At 42.5% G+C, this 18,202-nt stretch overlaps 1 protein-coding gene across 3 annotated transcripts in view; it reads right to left on the bottom strand.

Annotated features, from left to right (window-relative positions):
* Positions 1 to 4,347: 4,347 nt before the first annotated feature.
* THSD4 (thrombospondin type 1 domain containing 4) overlaps positions 4,348 to 18,202 on the bottom strand; it is a 698,655-nt gene continuing 684,800 nt past the window's right edge. For all 3 annotated transcript variants that reach the window (XM_090028684.1, XM_090028683.1, XM_090028686.1), the window contains 2 exons: positions 13,748 to 13,892; positions 4,348 to 10,814 (listed from right to left, as the gene is read on the bottom strand). In XM_090028684.1, the coding sequence (XP_089884810.1) occupies positions 10,672 to 10,814; positions 13,748 to 13,892 (288 nt within the window). In that variant the 3' untranslated portion in view covers positions 4,348 to 10,671. The remainder of the gene's footprint in view (positions 10,815 to 13,747; positions 13,893 to 18,202) is intronic.

Here is an 18,202-nt window from a genome sequence, read left to right as displayed (position 1 = left end):
AATCAATCAGATCCCTTGTGCTCAGCAAGGGAGAGTTAAAAAGATTAGAGGCTCAAATGGGTCTTCAAGAAGTGCTAGGTCAGTCAGCCATCTGCAATAGGATTTCATTTATGATATCCTTCATGATAAAGTAGCTGTGACAGGGAGGAGTGTGAATAGGAATGATTCCCTGGGCAACCCAGTTGTGGCAGCAGAAGCCCCCAGCATAGACAGTTATACTGTCAAAACTGGGCTTTGAACAGTACAGCTCATTTTGCTGGTTGCCTCATGGATTTATTATACTGGTACAAAGCACACCTTTGCCAGTGTAGCTACACCTGCATTATGAGCACGTTATCATTATAGGACATAGATGAAGCACTCCCAGTAGAAACATAACCAGAGTTACAGGGGCTGGAGCATTTGCTCTAATCCACTCTAGTGTCTGCTGCGATTGTGAAGGGAAGCTAAAGGGTGGAGGTAGAAGCAGAATGAATAGAAAGGTGGGAATTAGCTAGGAAGTGTTAGGTATTTGCATCAGCTGGATCAGTGAAGGCTCTATGTATGGCTTTATAACCAGAAAACTTAAGCAAACAAAACTATACAATTTTGAAAGTCAACCGAATCAGAGGCAAGTACAGAACTGGTTCCTCCATGGGATGAAACAACCCGAAGTACAGTTTAGACATCCTCCCAGGGCTGTCTCGTGATATTCAATTCTCCCTGGAATTTTTTGACAGTGCTACATAGTGCACTTGGTCCCCAAGACACTCCTCCCATGTCTAGCAGATGCCCTGTGCCAGGACTTTGTGCAGCATTGAACAGAAGGCAGCTTTTTGCTGTGTTTGCTTAAGCTGGAATTTTTTCAGACACTTTACACTAGTCCAGCATTTTTTTCTTACCCATGAGATTTATCCCACATCCATAAAAGTGTCCATAAAATCTCTTCCCAGTACAAAACCTCTTAAGCGCTATAGCATCATTGAAAAGCCTAGATCTACAGAAAAATGTGTCATTGTGGCTAAATGGAAAATAGTACTTTCCACTTGGCTGCATTCCTCCCTAGCCACTATCTAAACCCTTTTTCTCATCTCTTTTTTTTTTTTTTTGCAGTCTGCAACCCAGCTCATAAACCTTATACTGACAAAGAGGTGTGTACTCAAAGACTGGGAAGAGCAATGTAACAGTCTAACCTGAAAAAGAGCTAGTATTTAGCACTTTACAGCTCTGGATCATAATTAGGTCTACCATTATAGAGTCTCATAATGAAACCAGAAAGTTGTCATAGAAACATACTTAATAAAATGAATGGCACAAGGAAAACAACTGTCATTTTTTCCTCCAGCGTTAACCTAAGTTGCAGGAATAGTCCACATGCTATAGTCACAATTTAGTTATATGTATAAACTCACCATAAAACAGCCTTCTTCATCTTTCTAAACCCAAGTTGGCTGTAATTTACTGTAATTATGAAATAAATTAAATATTATTTTAGTAAGCACAAGATTCAGTTCAGTGGCATTCTAGGCTATTTTTTTATGGCAGATAAAAACAAATATAGAAATGTTACAAAAAGAAAATGCAGTCTCTTTTTTTCCCCTTCTTAATAGAGAGAATCCCACTACTGCTCTAGAGGTGCACTTCTGCAAGGATTGAATTACACTCTTTATTTTAAACATGAGGCACATCCATCAGGCTCATACTCTTAAATCTTTCCAGGATAATGGCCTAGTATTTCCTACCAAAATATATATTGTGATTTCATCTTTTGCCAGGTAAATATTGGCATTAAAAGCATCTCAGATTAAAGCAACTTTTGAAAACACTAATATGTATTTCATCTCAGTCTGTAGACAATGATAGAGTGTATGTACCAGGAAGTGACCACTGGCTTGGCTACTTGGGGATTTTTCAGTAAAGCTTTTTCCCCCCTCATGTGTCAAAAGCAAAACTTTCAGCGAGGAAAGGATTAATTTTGACTAATGTCTTGACTTGAAGAAAAGCGTGCCTCTATAGATAGAGAAATCTGACAGTCTGAATGTTGATGTCAGGGCCTTGTTACACAGTAATTGTGTGTGGCTCCTTGCACTCTTAACACCTGGATTGTCCGCACATGAACTCCTAAAACTGGTTTTCAGCATTCATTATATGGCTCAAAGTTATGCCACTCCATGGCAGGCTTCTCTCTGATCCTTGCTACCACATTGCACTAAGGTATAGCCACTCTAGGCTACAACTCGGTGTAAACACACCACCTACACCACCTGCTCCCCGCTCCCCTGCTGGCCAGGATCAGGCCTGCTGCCTCCCCCTGCCCTGAGCTCTCCACAGCATCAGCACCCAAGACCCCTGATCATTGCCAGCACCCTCTCACCCCAAGCTCACTTGTGGCTGCCCATGCTGTCTGTCCTGGGGGAGGAAGCAGGAAGGGGTAAACCCATGTGCCCAGCCGCTGCTGCTTCTCTCTGGGTGGGCTCAGCCCTGACAAGAACAGCAGCCTGGCAGCAGTGCCTAGACAGGACAGGGCGACTCTTTGCTACCTACTCCCCTGGGAAAGACAGCCAGGTAGCTACACAGAGGTAAGGAGGGTGGGGGGGAGGGGAGGAGAGGCAGGGGAAAACTGGGGGAGCCCTGGGGACAGCAGCAGGCATGAGGGAAAAGCCTGAAATGGGGGAGAGGGGAAAATAATTCTTACCTTTCAGTCCTCTGGGCTCCTGCTGGCGAGACTGCTCCAAGCTGGAGCTAGCACTAAAGCCAATCAGCACTTGTGCAGCTCACAGTAGAAGGTATAGCAAGGCCCTGAGCAAAGTCAGATCTGCATGACAGTTTCACAGCTGGAAGAGGTGATGCCACTACACCCAACTTTTTAGCTAGTAGCTGAGAGGTTAAATGCTACCAGGAGGTGCAAGCCCTCCTGTAAATTCTTTGCCTGAAGGTACTGAAACACCCCCCGTCCAGGGTCTTGTCTCTCCCCTAAACCACCTGGTGATTCAGACACCCTTCAAAAAGGTGGGGAACATTGGCTCGAACCTCCTTAGGATGGGGAGGGGCTGTAACGAGGGCTCCTGCTCCTGATGACATGCTGTTGGTGCCACCTGCTGCTGTAAAAGGCTGCCCCCCTTGGGCAGTGTTTTTTTTAAAAACAAAGGTTTTTGAGGCCCACTTTTAGGCAAGCTTCCAGGCTGTGAATCCCAAGTGGAGGAAGCCGCCTCCTGGTAGTGCCAAGTAAAGTATCTGAGCCTCAGAGAGGAGCAGGATTTAAGGCACTTACCTGTACTCAGCATGGCCTTTTGGCATCCTTGGGGCATCCTCCTCTCCTGCCATTTTCGGGGGAGCCCATGTACAATGTGCTGCTTGCTGCAGAGCCTATTTAAAGCATCTAATTTCCCCCCATGCATTGTATAGGGGGCAGGAGCAGAACTAGAGTGCACCAGCCATGGACATCAACTTAGAGCAGGCACGAGAACAGCGGCTCTCTGGGGAGCCCCGGTGGCAGCAGCAGCGCTGTGTGGTATGCTTTGTAGCGGAAGCAGCAGCAGCAGCCAAGCCTGCAGGATATGCTCGGATTCTTACTTCTCCTCTTTCTAACACTTAGCTCAAGGTGCCCAAAATCCCTAGTTACACCTCAGTATAAGGGTTTCTCTGAAATCTGCTACGGAAGCCAAGCACCTAAAACTTAGGTGTCACAAAACTGGGTATCACAGCATTTAAGGCCCATGTTTGGATCTGGACCCACATGCTTAAAATGCACCCAGAGCTCATTCCAAACCCATAAAAAAAAACCACTTGGATCTTAATATGGTCTGTAGTAGACACAAATATGAAGGACGAATGGACAAATTGAATGGAATTCAGGCAAAACAGCAGCAAATCAAGTTTCAGGGGGAGCTGATTTAGGATGAAAGAGTAAAGAACTATAGGCTTGGATAAGAGTTAACCAGAAGAGAGAGGAACTGTTATTTAGGTTAATAGGAAAAATGACCATATGGAATTTAGGATGGATATCAGGAACTAATTCCTGTGTGAGTATATAATAGTTTAGTGCTGTTGAAAAATACTGTAGGGAACAACTGAAAGTAAGGAGATGATAACCTACCTGTAACAGATCCCATCTCTAATATGAATGATTATCACGGTCAGACTGTCACCGTGTATGTTCTGTGCTTTACCTTACTACTGCAATGTAGCAGGTTGGTGGTATACATCTTTGGCAGCACTGCTATATTCTTCGTAATGAATATTAATTAGATAGTCTCATGGATTTATTCTCTGGAAAATACATGTTTAACTCCCATGGAAAAGAGTTACATGGGACCATGATGGAGATCAAACAAAGAGGAAATAAAATCATAAAACAGAGGCTGATCTTTATTTAATTTCTTTATTTTTCACAATAATAAAAATAAATTAGTCATAAACAAAATAGTTAACATTTTTTTTTCATCAGAGAGAAAATGTATACAATATGAAAGGGATGCTGTACAGTTCTGGTTCAGGTGCACTGCCAGGGATACATATTCCTGAACTAGTCACAACGTACTTTGACTTATACTCCCCCTTTAAATGCACTCAAGAAACTGGCTAATCAGAAAATTAAAGAATGGTAACTATGGATTTACAGTATGACATATATATATATGTGTGTGTGTTATAAAATTCCATGGAAAGTTGGGTTAGTATTATTAAAGAACCAGACAGCAATGTAAATGGTATATGTAAATAAATACATATTAGGTCCCTTTTAATAAAAATCTGCTTAATCTAAATAACTGTACTATTTTGATGCAGTGGCTTGTTCCATAGACACAGCTCAGAATATGTATTTCCTATAGACATCTTGTATTTACAAATAACAAAAAATAAGTTATAATAAAGTATATCCTTCTGCCAAAATCAATACGTGGGTTAGGATCAAGTGGAAATAATTTTACACATATAAAGTAGGTTTTTTGTCACTCATAAACCAAGGCTTAATGATCTGCACAATTAAGGTCCCAATCCTTCAAGATGCTCCATACTGAGCTATGATGACTTCAAAATGGGGCTGTGCAAGGACATACAAGTCCATCCATGCTGAGGGCCTTGCTGAACTAGGTCATAAGAGACCCACACACTGCACTGACAAAATAGGAGAATGAAAAAAGTAGTGGTATAAAATCACTGGGAAGATACTGGGTTCTCAAAAGAGATAACCAAGCTAAAAACACAGTGGTGGTTTGCATTATCTATTAATATATCAGGAAGCCTACATTTAAAAAAAATCACAATACACACCTGTGGTTTTTTAATTTAGTAATAAAGGGCCAAGTCCAGGCCCTGTGTGAGTCCTGTTGAAGTGAATGCAGCTGTACCTGCTCTGACCAGGTTTGAACTTTACGCAACTGTTTTTTATGAATATATAATGCAAAACAGCTTGCCTTTTAAGACCACTAAATATGATTCTTTTTAATACTACATTGCTCTTTAATTTCCTTCTATTAAACATTTTATATTATTCAGCTTCTAAACAGAAGCTAACACAACCCCATGAATATATTCTGCAAGCCATGCTAGGAACAAAGAAAATTTACTTTTAGAGTTCAGGGTTCAAAACTGTGTTATGCGTTCCAAACACACATAGACAGACATGTAATTAACTGCCTGGTAGAGAGCCAACAAGTGCTCTCAAAGGGAGGATCCTAGCGACACACACACAGCTGTCTCAAAAAAAACCCTCCTAAGGTAATTTCTCCTGTTACTGAGTGTAGGAAAGATCACTCTAGTAGATTTTTAATACAGTAGATGCCATATGTGAGAATACAGGATACATACTTTGATAGCTGTACAATTATGGGAATTATATCTGCACAAGAAATGGGTTCATTGCATAAGAATTCATTCAGTAGTTATTTCAATGTTCATCATTTAAAACTGGCCAATGCAGAAAAAAAGCTTGTTGGCTCAGTAGAAAGATAGCTCTATTAATAGCTGGGCTTATTTTTGACAAAGACCCTTGATGTTCTATTTCTCTCTCCCATGCTTGCCTTTCTAAACTTTTGTTGATTCCCACCCGCATGCCAGCCAGGTAGTAACACAATTTAATCACTTAGAAAGGTTTGAGACTAAACTTTACAAATTCTTGCTAAGTAGGTTCAAGCAGTACCTACTAGAACCACAAACCTGCAAAATTTCAGCTGCGTTAAGTCTATACTAACCATTTACATCAAAGTTAACTTTTGAATTTATGTATATTCTTAATGCCTGTGCACTTTCCTATCAAGAGGATCAGATTCTGGATCTGAAACATTTAGGTATGAAAATAGGATGTGGTAAGCATGATGAAAATAACATTGATTATGCATCCTGACTCTGCAAATCATGCATTATTCCCCCAAAGGATGTTTCCTCCCATTATATCAGGAATAATTATGTGAAGATGCTTAGCAAAAATCCTCAGACCTTGCTTTCCCACTTTAAAGCCTTCCTAAACATCCTCCAGCATTGTTCCAAGGTCAGCAAAATGAATTCTTTACAAAGGCAAAGAACGTTTGCTCATTTCGGTTATTTATCACCTCAAAGCAGCTGACCCAAAGTTTACCTTACATCAAATATCCACGTAGGGATATAGCTACTCTGATCTTCCACTTTATCCCATATAAGTTGAAAATCTGACAGGCAAGAGGTAACTGTTTTCTACCAATCTGAAATACCTATGGATTAACATACCTGAGAGGGAAAGTGTTGTTCAAATTCTGATTTAGCTCTTAAAGTGTTTTTTTCACTTGTATAACTCCACAGAGGTCATTAATGTCACTTCTGATTTGCACCAATATAAGTGAAAGCAGAATCATGCTTTATGTATGGTAACAGGATAAGCTGGTGCACTGCTATATCATTATACAATAATACTTGTTATAGGTACAATGCAATAACTGAACAAATAACTAACAAATGGTTTTAAAAGTGCACTTCATGTAGCAATGAAAAACTACCCTAGGATTTACTGCTGTCTATAAAATATTAGTTCTTCTACATCACTGTGTGTAGGAAGGAAGAATTGATTAGCTTACATTGTAGAAATATCTATTATACTTATGCTGAATCATGGCAAATGACAATAAGAGATTTAAGTCTAGCCAGACTCAGGTGAATCCTTTACTGCAAGGTGTTTAATTAGGTGAGACTAACATTGTTTTTAATGGCATTTCTGAAAATATTAGAAGGTTCATGTTATATAGCTATGAATATAATTCATCACATCCAGCTAACAAAGCAATACACCTGAGGAGTAATATAAGATTATGTATAGTCTTTTATACTTAACTCCTATGGATTTGTTTTCCTTAATGGTAACTTAATGACTTAATGGAACTCACAAAAAGATAACTCAGTGTAATACAGCCCAATCACTACGTTTAATAGAATAACAACAAATACAGTGAGACACAATGTTTGCTCACATACCAGCTCACTGTTTAAGTTACCCATCTTCTCTCCAAAAGTTATGTACAACAAAAATACCGTATTTTCTTGCATTCAACACACACTTCTGCCCAAAAAATCAGGTTCCCAAAATTAAGGTGTATGTATTAAGTAGGGAAGCTGAATTTCTTTCTTGGATAGAAGCACCCTGCTTTGATTCCTGCTCCGCAGTGCAGCAGCTGCTATATTACTATTCAAGCTCATTGTACTTCAATCCAGAGATATTAATGATCATCGCTCCTTTTTAATGGTTTTGATGTTCCACTAATCAAGCTAACCTGTCTCAGGGAAATTTTGCTGTCTGCTAGCTGCTCCTGCTCTCTCTCCTCCTATTTCACAGCCTTGGAGACTTTGGCTCTTTTCAAAATCACAGATCCACCCACAGAGAACAGCCTTCAGCAGCAGCTAAGGTTTTAGCTTCAGTTAAGCAGGAAAGGGAGAGAGAGAGAGAGAGAGTTGAAGATTAAGCTCTGTCCTTGCTGTATGCAGCTATTACTCTGTAAAAATCTTTCTTTCTTCATTCTGCCTTTCAAAAACAAGGTGTGTGATATTCCAGAACATGTTGCATGATATCCTTAGGACATGAGAAAAATATGGTATTCAATGCATATTGTTTATGGTCATATTACCACTGTGTGTGAACTACAACTTCCTTTTTCATGTAGACTGAATACAAGAGTTCTGAGACACAAACACTCTGTTAAAAACCTGCTCAAATACATGTGAGGGAAAAGAAGTCAAATGTCAAAGGTTTGCCAAGCCTAACAGCCCACCAGAAACAACAACAATAGATACTGTATGTCAAGATTTGCTTAAATGAGACATTCATACATAAATCTACACTCACTATTACTGAAAATTCAACCACTGTTTATACTGCAGTGCCTCCAAATAATTCTTTGGTCGAGAATCTGTACTATATAGTTAATCCCAATCTAAAACTACTATATAAAACCTTTCCATGGACGACTTTTCCTGATATAAAGGAACAGGACTGAGAGAGAATAATTAACTCAGATAAACTGCTATATAATTAGCATTTCAATTTCACACAGGTCTCCTACTCTGCTTCAGTTCATTACAATGTGAGTGAAACCAATCAAAGTGTAGAGAAATTCTAATGTTGCACATAACAGCATTCAATGATTTTTAATCACAAAAGGTCATTATTGTATCATGAAATTTTAGGGAGAACACCTAATGGGAGCTCTTGTCAAACACTGATGCTATAATATGGCTCAGAGGTAGTCAATTTGAGAGTGGTATAATCAAAAAGTCAAGGCTCTGTCCCAAGCACATCTTTTCCTACATCCAACAAAGCATGAAGTCATGCCTAGTTGTCTTTGACTGCCCAGGCTCAATGACCATGTATTCACTTAGAGCGGGGGCGACCAGAGTCAGCCTTCAGTATGAGTCTACAAAAAGGCTTGAAATCACATCTCTGCATTTAGAATAAGATACTCTAATCACTTGACCCCTGGGAATGGCATAATAATCAAGAATAATGATATGTCAGACCCAGTGGGGTTAGTGGGCTCCCTCTTTAGACTCAGGTAGCAGTCACCTTAAAATAAACACAAGGTCAGGGATATTACCAGGACATAAAATATATAGTTATCAGTAATTCAGGAAGAAGTTACTCCCCGCCTCCCAGCCTCATTTACATTTTAAAAGACTTTATAACAGTAGGTGGCCTGTGAAACACTCAGGAGGTTAAAAGCTTTTAGTCTACAAATCCTGGACCAAGTACAGCAAGTGTAGAAAAATCAGACACCTAGCTCAGGTGTGACTCTGTAACCACTCTTGTACAGAGAAAAAGAAATGACATAAATAGAAAGTATTCTTTCAGAACAGGCTTACTGAGGAACATGCTAACAGAGAAAAGGGCAAGATAAACTGCTGTAGTATATTCAGGGCTGAGAGTTAGGATTTCCTTATTACAGATGTCTGAGCTATGTGAACACTATGTGTAAGACAAGATGGCCTATATATATGTCAAAGGCTTAGGCAAATGTGTTCGAGGCAGAGGCCGATATAATTTGGCAGTCGCTTCAGAAATGCATGACAATTCTAACTGAAATTTCACAACATTAAGACAGATCCTGGTACTTAATGTAGGGGTCAGCGACCTATGGCCTGCAGATGCGGGGCTTCAGTGACATTTTGCAACGTGGGGCTTTGGCAGCAGTCAGTCACTTTCCTGTGCCACCATAGGGAAAACTGGCAGTGGCAGGTGCTTTCCCCTTGTTGCCATGGGGAAAAGCAGCAAAGGCAGCTGGGCCCTAGCACCCCCATCTGCTCACCTCTGAACTGAACTGGGTTACTCTTACCTGCAGCCTAAAATGGTTGCCAACCACTGCTTTAATACATTATTTGTTGAGCACGCATTTGGTGAAATGTTATGCAAGGAATCAGTTTACATACTGAAATATCTACACCATGGGGGAGGATCCTCTGCTGTAAACTGTCAGGATAATTTGGAGGATCCTCATCCATGAATTGGAGTTTCACTGACAACTGCAAATGTTAAAGTGAAGACTTAAAGGGATAGGCACTATTTTCACTGTGATGGATAATATATTACTTTAAACATCCATAGAAAATTACAGAATATAAATTTATATTCTTCACTAGTTTATGAATTAAATATAAAGGCACTTACAGGCAGTCAAATTATGTGTATGTTTGCTGCTCCTTTGAGGACAAGAAGTTAGTGAATGCACAGCACAGAGAGCTTAATAGTGAGTCTTAGTCTGAATCGATTGAGGTAATCAAAAGCACATGTTAGGATGTTTGTTAAACTGAGCCTAAATGGCTCTTCATGGGGCTGGCTCTTTACGCTATCACGCTCCTCATTACATGCTCTATTGATGCTGTTTGTTAACCTAAGGAGGTCCAAAAATACCAAGGAAGAGTTGGCATTCATATAAAAATAAGGCTGGTACGTTCCTTAAATGTTGAATGAACAGGTGCATACAAGAGTATCATTAAAAAATAATGCTTTAAAAAATCACAGTTTTACAACAAACATTTTTAAAAGCCAAAAAGTTCCTATATACTGCATGTTAAGTGTAACTGAAAGGGTGGGAAATGTATCCATGCTCTTGATGAGCTCAGCAATATGGAAACCATTTCTTTAAGAAGGCAGAGCCTGTTGTAGTCCAAGCAATAACACTGTTTATGTTCCCATATAGAAGTCTGATGTTGCTGCTACGGATGATGGAGTAGTTGTTATCTACGTCCTAGAAAACCTGATTGTCTATTGGCCACCCTCCTGCAGGATGCACAACAAGCTGTTTTGTAGTAAGTGTAGACACAGAGTCGGGCCTGCACCACCACATTGCAGTTGTAATATTTGTCTTTGCAGTTCTCATCTGAGGAGGAAAAAAAGCGCAGAGGTTCAAGATGCAGGAATGTCATGTTAAAAGATTATCTTTTATGTAGAGTTACCCGTAATGGTTCACGGTCAAGTTAAAAAATAATCTAAAGCAGCCTACCTAAACAAAAGTGGGGATATTTTTTATTCATATTATACAAATACAAAAATATTGCTTTAAGTTAGAAAAAAAGCCTTCAATATTTTAAATGCCTAATTTTCCTTTTTACCAATTAATTCCATTTAATTTAAGAATTTATGACATTAGTAACAGTAAATTTCATAATTTACTTCTAATAATTTACAGTGCTTGCATTTTAAAAAACATTTTTTTTACACACACAGTTTCTTGAATAATGAAAAGATAAGTCAGTAGTTAGGTTCTAGCTACTTTCTCTTTCAAATTCTCAAGGAACCAAATATAAATCTGCAGTCCAAATGGCAAAACAGCAAGTGAATAGTGACAGTACTGCTAATCCCAGGTACTGAAAAATCATAACTCACCCATGAAAAAACATGAGACTGACTTTAAGAAAAAGGGACTTTTTCAAAGAGCAATTATTGACATCTGTATATTTGCATTATTGTTTGAGCCATCAGGGTATGCTCTGTTCGCATTTAGAAACCTACTGCTGCAACCACTAAAAGTGCAAAGTTCTTTTGTTAATGAAATTTGAGAGGCTCACATAATTGCAAAACTAAGAAAAAAAACAAATACAACACTCATAAATATGAAATTGGGCAATTCTGAATTAATGTCTTAATAAATTAATTGGAGAAGAAGCAACAACAACAACACTTCCCAGTTTCAGTTTCTGTATTTTTTTCCAAAATCTAGAGGAAAAGTCTGATCTGAGAGTTGATGCAGAGCAGACTACGGTTCAAGCTGTTTCTTGATACCTATTTTTAATTAGCAGAGGTCCGGCTTTTCTGTTTGTTGCAGAAAAAATGAGAAAAATGTGATTTTTCTTATTTGAAGGAGAAAAACAGAATTTCCCCTTTAAAGGAGAAAACCAATGGAAACTGCAGGTTTCCACTTACAGGCTGGCAGTCTTCCAGCCTGCAAGGAGCTGCTTGGGGCAACTGGAGGTAGGGGCACCATATGAATGTGCAGGATGGTGGGAGCAGCCCTGGTAAACCTATGGCAGGCAGAGGGTGGAGCACAGGGCTTGGAGACTATCTGGGGGCTGTGTGGCATATGAGCCTGTGGGAAGGAATTAGGGGTGTGAGGTAGGGGGTGGATGCCTGCCGACACTAGGGGAAGGTGTCTGGGTGTTGGGGCTGCAGCATGGCAGAGTGGGGTGGGAGGGAGGAGGCACCTGCCCCTCCAGCAGAGGAAGAGGGTAGTGGGGCCCTTCAGGGTGGTGGGGAGCTGCATGGGTGGGCCAGCAACACCAGGGCCAGTGCCCATGCTTACAGGGGAGAGGCTGTCCAGAGTGGCGTGGCCAGGTTACCTGGTGTGGTGCAGAAGCCCTAGCTTGGGGGGGTGCCACAGGCCTCCCCTTCTCCCTCCAGCCTGTGCCAGGAGTCCACAAGTCTCCTGTCTTCACTGCATCACTGCCCATATGAGTCAGAGCTGCTGCACTCTGGCCTATCTGAGGCAGGGTCAGCTGGGGGGGCAGGGGACTGTGGGCCAAGAGTGAAGGGGCACTGGCAGGGCTGGGAGGGGGGGTCTTGGGAATGAGGGGCACCAGGAGTGCCAGGGATTGTGGGTCAGGAGTGCAGAGCCTCAGCAAAGCCAAAGGGCTGCATGTTGGGAGGGGCACCAGCATGGTCCAGAGGGGCAGCAAACTGTGAGTTAGTTGGGAGTGATGGGCACTGGCAGGGATGGGCGTGGGGGGCCTGTGGATTGGGAGTGAGGAGCACGAGGGTGGTGGAGGGCAGTGAGTCAGGAGTATGATGCACCAGCAGGGATGGTGGGCTGCAGGTTAGGAGTAAGGGGCACCAGCATGACCTGGGGGTGGCAAGGGGCTATGCAGGAGTGAGGGGCACCAGCAGGGCTAGGGGAGGTTGTGGCTTGGGAGTGTGGGGCAGGGGCAGGGCGCCAGCATATTAGTGTTGTTGAGTGCTACAGAGCAGCAGGAAGACAGCCACATCTGGGCCTGTGTCCCGATCAGCAAAGGGGGCAGGGGAAGCTCTGATTTTCCACGATGAAAGAAAATCCAAAAATCAAACACAAAATCATATAGGTATTTAGAATTTATTTTCTTATAATGACTGAGGCACTTGTAGGCTTCCAAATTGCTTTGGAACTGTAAATATATGACTAAAACATTGTGTTATACTGATACACACACACACACACACATGCTATGGTGTTTCATTTTAACTGGAGAAAAACACAGTTTGGAGGTTTAAAATCAGAGAATTTGAAATTTTTAAACAGAGAAAACCAGAATCCTGTCAGTATTAGGAAAATGCTGAATAAATATTAAGATTATAATGACTGATGGTGTGTTTTAATATATTCTACTTGGTTAATATATTTCATTAAATATTTGAAAATGTCTTTACATCTTAGCATGGTGTTTTACAAGCAGGAGAAAATGTGAAGCTGCACCTGGCAATTCATAAGCAAAAAGGCTTAGGCTATTCAGTATCTTGTTCCTTGTAGACTCTCTTAGAAAACACAGTGTATTGTACATGATTAGGGTTTGAATAAATACTTGAGAATGAGGTTTAAACCCCTCCACAAGTGTGTCATCTTGGAAGGGGCTTCTCTGGGACTTCAGAGCCTCCAAATTTGTATAAATTACGAATGAAAAAATGCTTTGCACCACAGATAGAAAGTTGTATTTTGCTTAAATACAAAACCCTGAATTTGGAATACAAAATACAATCTAAATTCAGAAAGTCGATACATGGTTGTAAACTATTTTCGCCACTAGATGGAGTGCCATAGTCAAACCAGTAGAATCTCCCTTTCCTTACCTATTTCGGGTATGCAGTCCTGGGAGTTACAAAGTTCTTTTTCTTCTGGTTTAAAGTGTGGATCACATTGGTTACTGGGCATCATGTCATCTGACAGACACCGCACCTCCCGAACCCGGAATCCTCCTTCACATGACTTGGAACACTGAAACACAAGAATTTAATTTCATGCAGGCAATATCAGCAAACCATCATGGAAAAATAATAGTGGGCTTACAGTCTGATACAAAGCCCACTGGTGTACTTCTATTGACTTCACTGCGCTTTGGACCTGGCTCTTAAATACAAACAAGCATACTTTCAACACTTAGGATACACTTCCTCCGCAGACTCAGGAATATCCTGGTCCTCAGCGAGGTATCCAGCTGGGTCCCCAGCACTTCCAGGACCACTATACTCAGTGCAATCATTGAGGTGCCACTGTGTTTTGGGAATCCCAAAATCTTCTTTGAAGGGTCAAGTTCAACCTAGGATTTTGCAAGAGCTATTCCATTGTTCCAGGGGAACCACACCTAGACTGAATTTCACCCTATGTGGAGAGGGAAAATTTTGAGCACAGGATGAATTATTTCTGCTCTCTCAGCACTTACTGTTTCTCGGCAATTGTTTCAGATACCTGTACACAGCATTGCTAACTGCTATGACTATTGCTTTGTCTGGTGGCAAGTCTATTAAAATCACAAACAGTCATTCTAGGATAGCCCCTGAATGCTTGTGGAACAGAGACCCAGGGGCTCCCTGTTACTTTAAGGAAAAACACTGTATCAGATGAACCCAGACAACTGAACAAGGGCTAGCTGCAAAGCAGAAAAGAAATACTGCTGCCTAGAGGGGCAGGAGCTGCCCAGTAAAGGGGTGCACCTGCAACCAGTCCAGAGAACTCTGCCTGGGATGTGTTGGCTGAAAAGGAATAGGCAGCTTGGGCCAAGAAGCTATTACTGCCTATTGCAGAATTAGCTGCCCGGCAATAGTTTGGGCAGCAACAAGCTGCCAGAGCAACAGTCATAAGCTTCCTGGCGACCAGTCTTCAGGGCCCAACAAGAAACCTCTGCAGAACTGGAGTGCCACCTGACCGGAAAGAGCAGGGCCTAGACAGCATATAAGCCTACAGTCTGAGCAAGGTCAGGCAGTCTAGCTCAGAAGGCTGCAGAGTGAAGAGTTCCTAGTTTGGAAGACTGCAGGAGGATGCCAGGACTACTTCTGAGCTGTCCTGGGGACTATCTGTAAGATGCTGCTACCTTACAGAGGAATATAAACCAGGCTAAGGGGAAGCCGTGCTGCAAGGCAGTGAACTAATGTTGATGTTTACACCATTTGCACCTAGAGCAAGTTAAGTTTGTTATACCCAGTGTGCTTATTCCTTGGTTACAGTTTACACCAGCTGTTTGGGATTGGAACTAGTTGGGATGGTACAGAGGTCCCAATAGTGTTTGATGGCACCAAAGCATCTTGAGCCTTGCCATGGCCTAGATGCTTGAGACATAGACCAGGCTTGAGCCTTATAGGGTGGCAGCCTATGGAAGGGCTGTAGCTGAGTGTGACTCAAGCCAGACAGGGCCAGGGGACCCAGACAGAGCCAACTTAAGCTCAGCACCCACAACAGGGTGGAGATAGGGCCCAGGGCCTACAACTGAAGCAATCAAGACAAGAGCTGGAGTCTAGAAGCCAGGCCCCATATAGTAGAACTAAGGCTAAAAGACCCAGCAAGAGAAAAGGGGTGAAAGCTGAGAAGGCTGAGGCCCTGACAAGGGAGCAATTGTATAGCAGCACCTGCACAGCATGGCTATGGATGTAGGGGAGGTCAGAGGCTGTGAATAACCCTTAAGACTACAGGTACCCCGGGGAGTACAGATGGGCCAGAAGGGCCCATTTAGATTGAGGGCAGAACTGAGACCAGTGGGAGAGACCTGCTTGCAGTCAGAAGAATGGGGGCTCACTCTAGGACCCTTAGGAGGCCTTCCTTTTGATCAATTATATACATCAAGGTGTGGCAGATGAGTGAGAAGGGGAGGGTACCTTAGAGTTGGAGTGAGGCAAGGGTTGCTTTGCCACCAGGAAGTATTACAGCTGCCCCTGGAGCCTGAACCTTGCTATAGTTTTTAATTAAAATAGCTAGTACTCCCACACTGGTCTTGAAAAATTTCAGTCTGTATATTCCAGGAGCAATGCTAGAGACTGAGTATACTATTCTTAGTCATAAAGCACTTGGTATGGAAGACTGTATTAGAGACTCCTACCCCTTTATTATGACACATTTAAAATAGAGAAAGGCTAAAAGAGACACAGAGGTAATACCAGTAAATGGTAACTACTAAGGGCTGTGCAAAGCTTTGGGTGGTGACTCGAGTTGGAGAAGATTCAGCCTGACTCAGTGGCCAAATCTCCAAATCTGAATCAAATCAGGGACCAATAAAAAGGTCCGTATTGATCTGAAGTTCTCTGAATCTATTTGGAAAAGACTTGGAAAGCTTTGATGATTCGGGCAGTTCCTGCCCACTGCAGCAGGGAGTTGGAGCCAGACTCAGAGCTGGTAAATAGGGGGCAGGGGAGGATGCTGAAGGAGTGGGAGGGGACTATGGGGGGGCCCTGACAGGCCCCATCCCCAGCCTACTCCCCCAGCCCTGCCATGGCTGCTCTGCCTGGCCCCAGCTCCCAGCCCTTTTAAAAAAAGTTCCTACATTTACCGGGTGCTGCCAGGTGGGGGGCAATCCCTGCTGCCCCACACTACGTGGGGAGGGCTCTGTCTTGAGCCCCTCGACCTCTGCCCACTCTCCCAGCTCCCACATGGCTGCCCTACCCGCCCCAGCTCCCACTGCTTTAAAAAAAAGCCCCTATGCACCAGGTGCTGCCCAATGGAGGGGCAATCTCCACTGCCCCATGCCACATGGGGGGCTCTGGCACGAGCCCCCTGACCCTCCCTATTCCCCCCCTCCATGGCTGCCCCGCCCGCCCAAGCTCTGGCCCTTCAAAAAAAAAATCACCCCAAAAATGCTCTGGACTCACCAGCTCCTGCAACGGCCTCAGGGTTTCAGGGCACTCATGCAGAGCCCCCCACATGGCATAGGGCAGTAGGGGGCAGTGGGGATCACCCTGCTGGGCAGGAACCAGAGAGTACAGGGTTTTTCTGTGTTTTTTTCTTAAAGGGCCAGAGCTGGGGCAGGCGGGGCAGCGATGGGGGGCCTGGGACAGCAAGAGGAGGGTCGAGGAGGCTCATGCAGAGCCCCTCATGCAGCATGGGACAGTGGGGGGCAGCGGGGATCACCCCCCGCCCAGCAGCACCCAGTGAGCAGGGACTTTTTTTTTCAAAATGCTGGGAGCTGGGGTGGGCAGAGCAGCCACTGCCAGTGCTGGGACAGCGGGCAGGGGATGGGCCTGTGAGATTTGGTTGCTACGGAATCTCTGAATCAGATTCGGGACAGTGATCTGAATCACCGAATCTGTTCCTTGAACTGGCTGAATCTGAATCCAAAGTGAATACTAGCTGCTTCACACAGGCCTAGTAAATATCCAAGTCTCATTTATCTGTGGTAATGGTTAATTGTTTCAAACCAAGACTACTATTCCTCACCTCATTAAAAAAATTACAGCTTAAATTAGATCAAATTCAATTATAAGTTGGGCATTTAAGTATCAAAATAGCAACATGAGTAGCTTGGTTTAAGACTGGAAGTTCATGACATACTCAAAATGGCTCAAATTACAGCAATCACAAGTCCTGTAATGCTGCTGAACACTGCCAAGCCTCATGTCATAGGCTGTCTTTCAACATCAGCTGCCTGAATGAGGGAGACTTCATTATTCTCTGACTTTCAGAAAGGCTTAGATCTGTACTCACAATAAATAATTCTCAGTAAATTAGCACTCGTTTTAAATAAAGCAGTACTGCTTTACAATAAGGTAAGTGCATGTCTCAAAGGAACAGTGATTAATTCCATTAGCTACTAAAAAAGTGGCAAGGTAGCCAAAACAATACCTAAGAAGAAAACTCTAATACGTATTACTGGGGTATTGAAGTAGAAGCATTAATAAAACAAATAAGCTGTCTCAGAAGAGAGCATTCTTTATTGTACTTCAATCAATGTACTATAAACTAAAGTAATTTAACTTTGAATTTTTTCCAAACCATCGCAACTTACCTTTGCTTATTCAGAATACAAATACTCCTTTTTTTCTAGTATTTCAAGTGACATAAAGGCACTAGCCTACTTGATCCCTGTAGCGAGGAATCCAAAAAGAGGTCCCAAACAAAAGGAATGTAACTTAGCCACCCCAGAATAAAGGAAGGGGAAAGCTAGAAAAGAATAGGGATTGCGCCACTACTGGTGGCAGCCATTCTGAAAAAGTACTCAGGGGTGTGTCTACATGTGCATTAGATCTAGGAGCAGTTTACTCACAAGTAAACTACTCATTAGTAAATGCTCCCAGGCAGGTGTATACGTGTGCAGAAAAGCAGGA

This window comes from Crocodylus siamensis, chromosome 15, assembly GCF_052110815.1.
Source record: "Crocodylus siamensis isolate JL-2025a chromosome 15, ASM5211081v1, whole genome shotgun sequence".
NCBI classification, from domain to species: Eukaryota; Metazoa; Chordata; order Crocodylia; family Crocodylidae; genus Crocodylus; species Crocodylus siamensis.
Note: the sequence above shows the minus strand (reverse complement) of the source record. Positions and strands in the feature narration are given on the sequence as shown.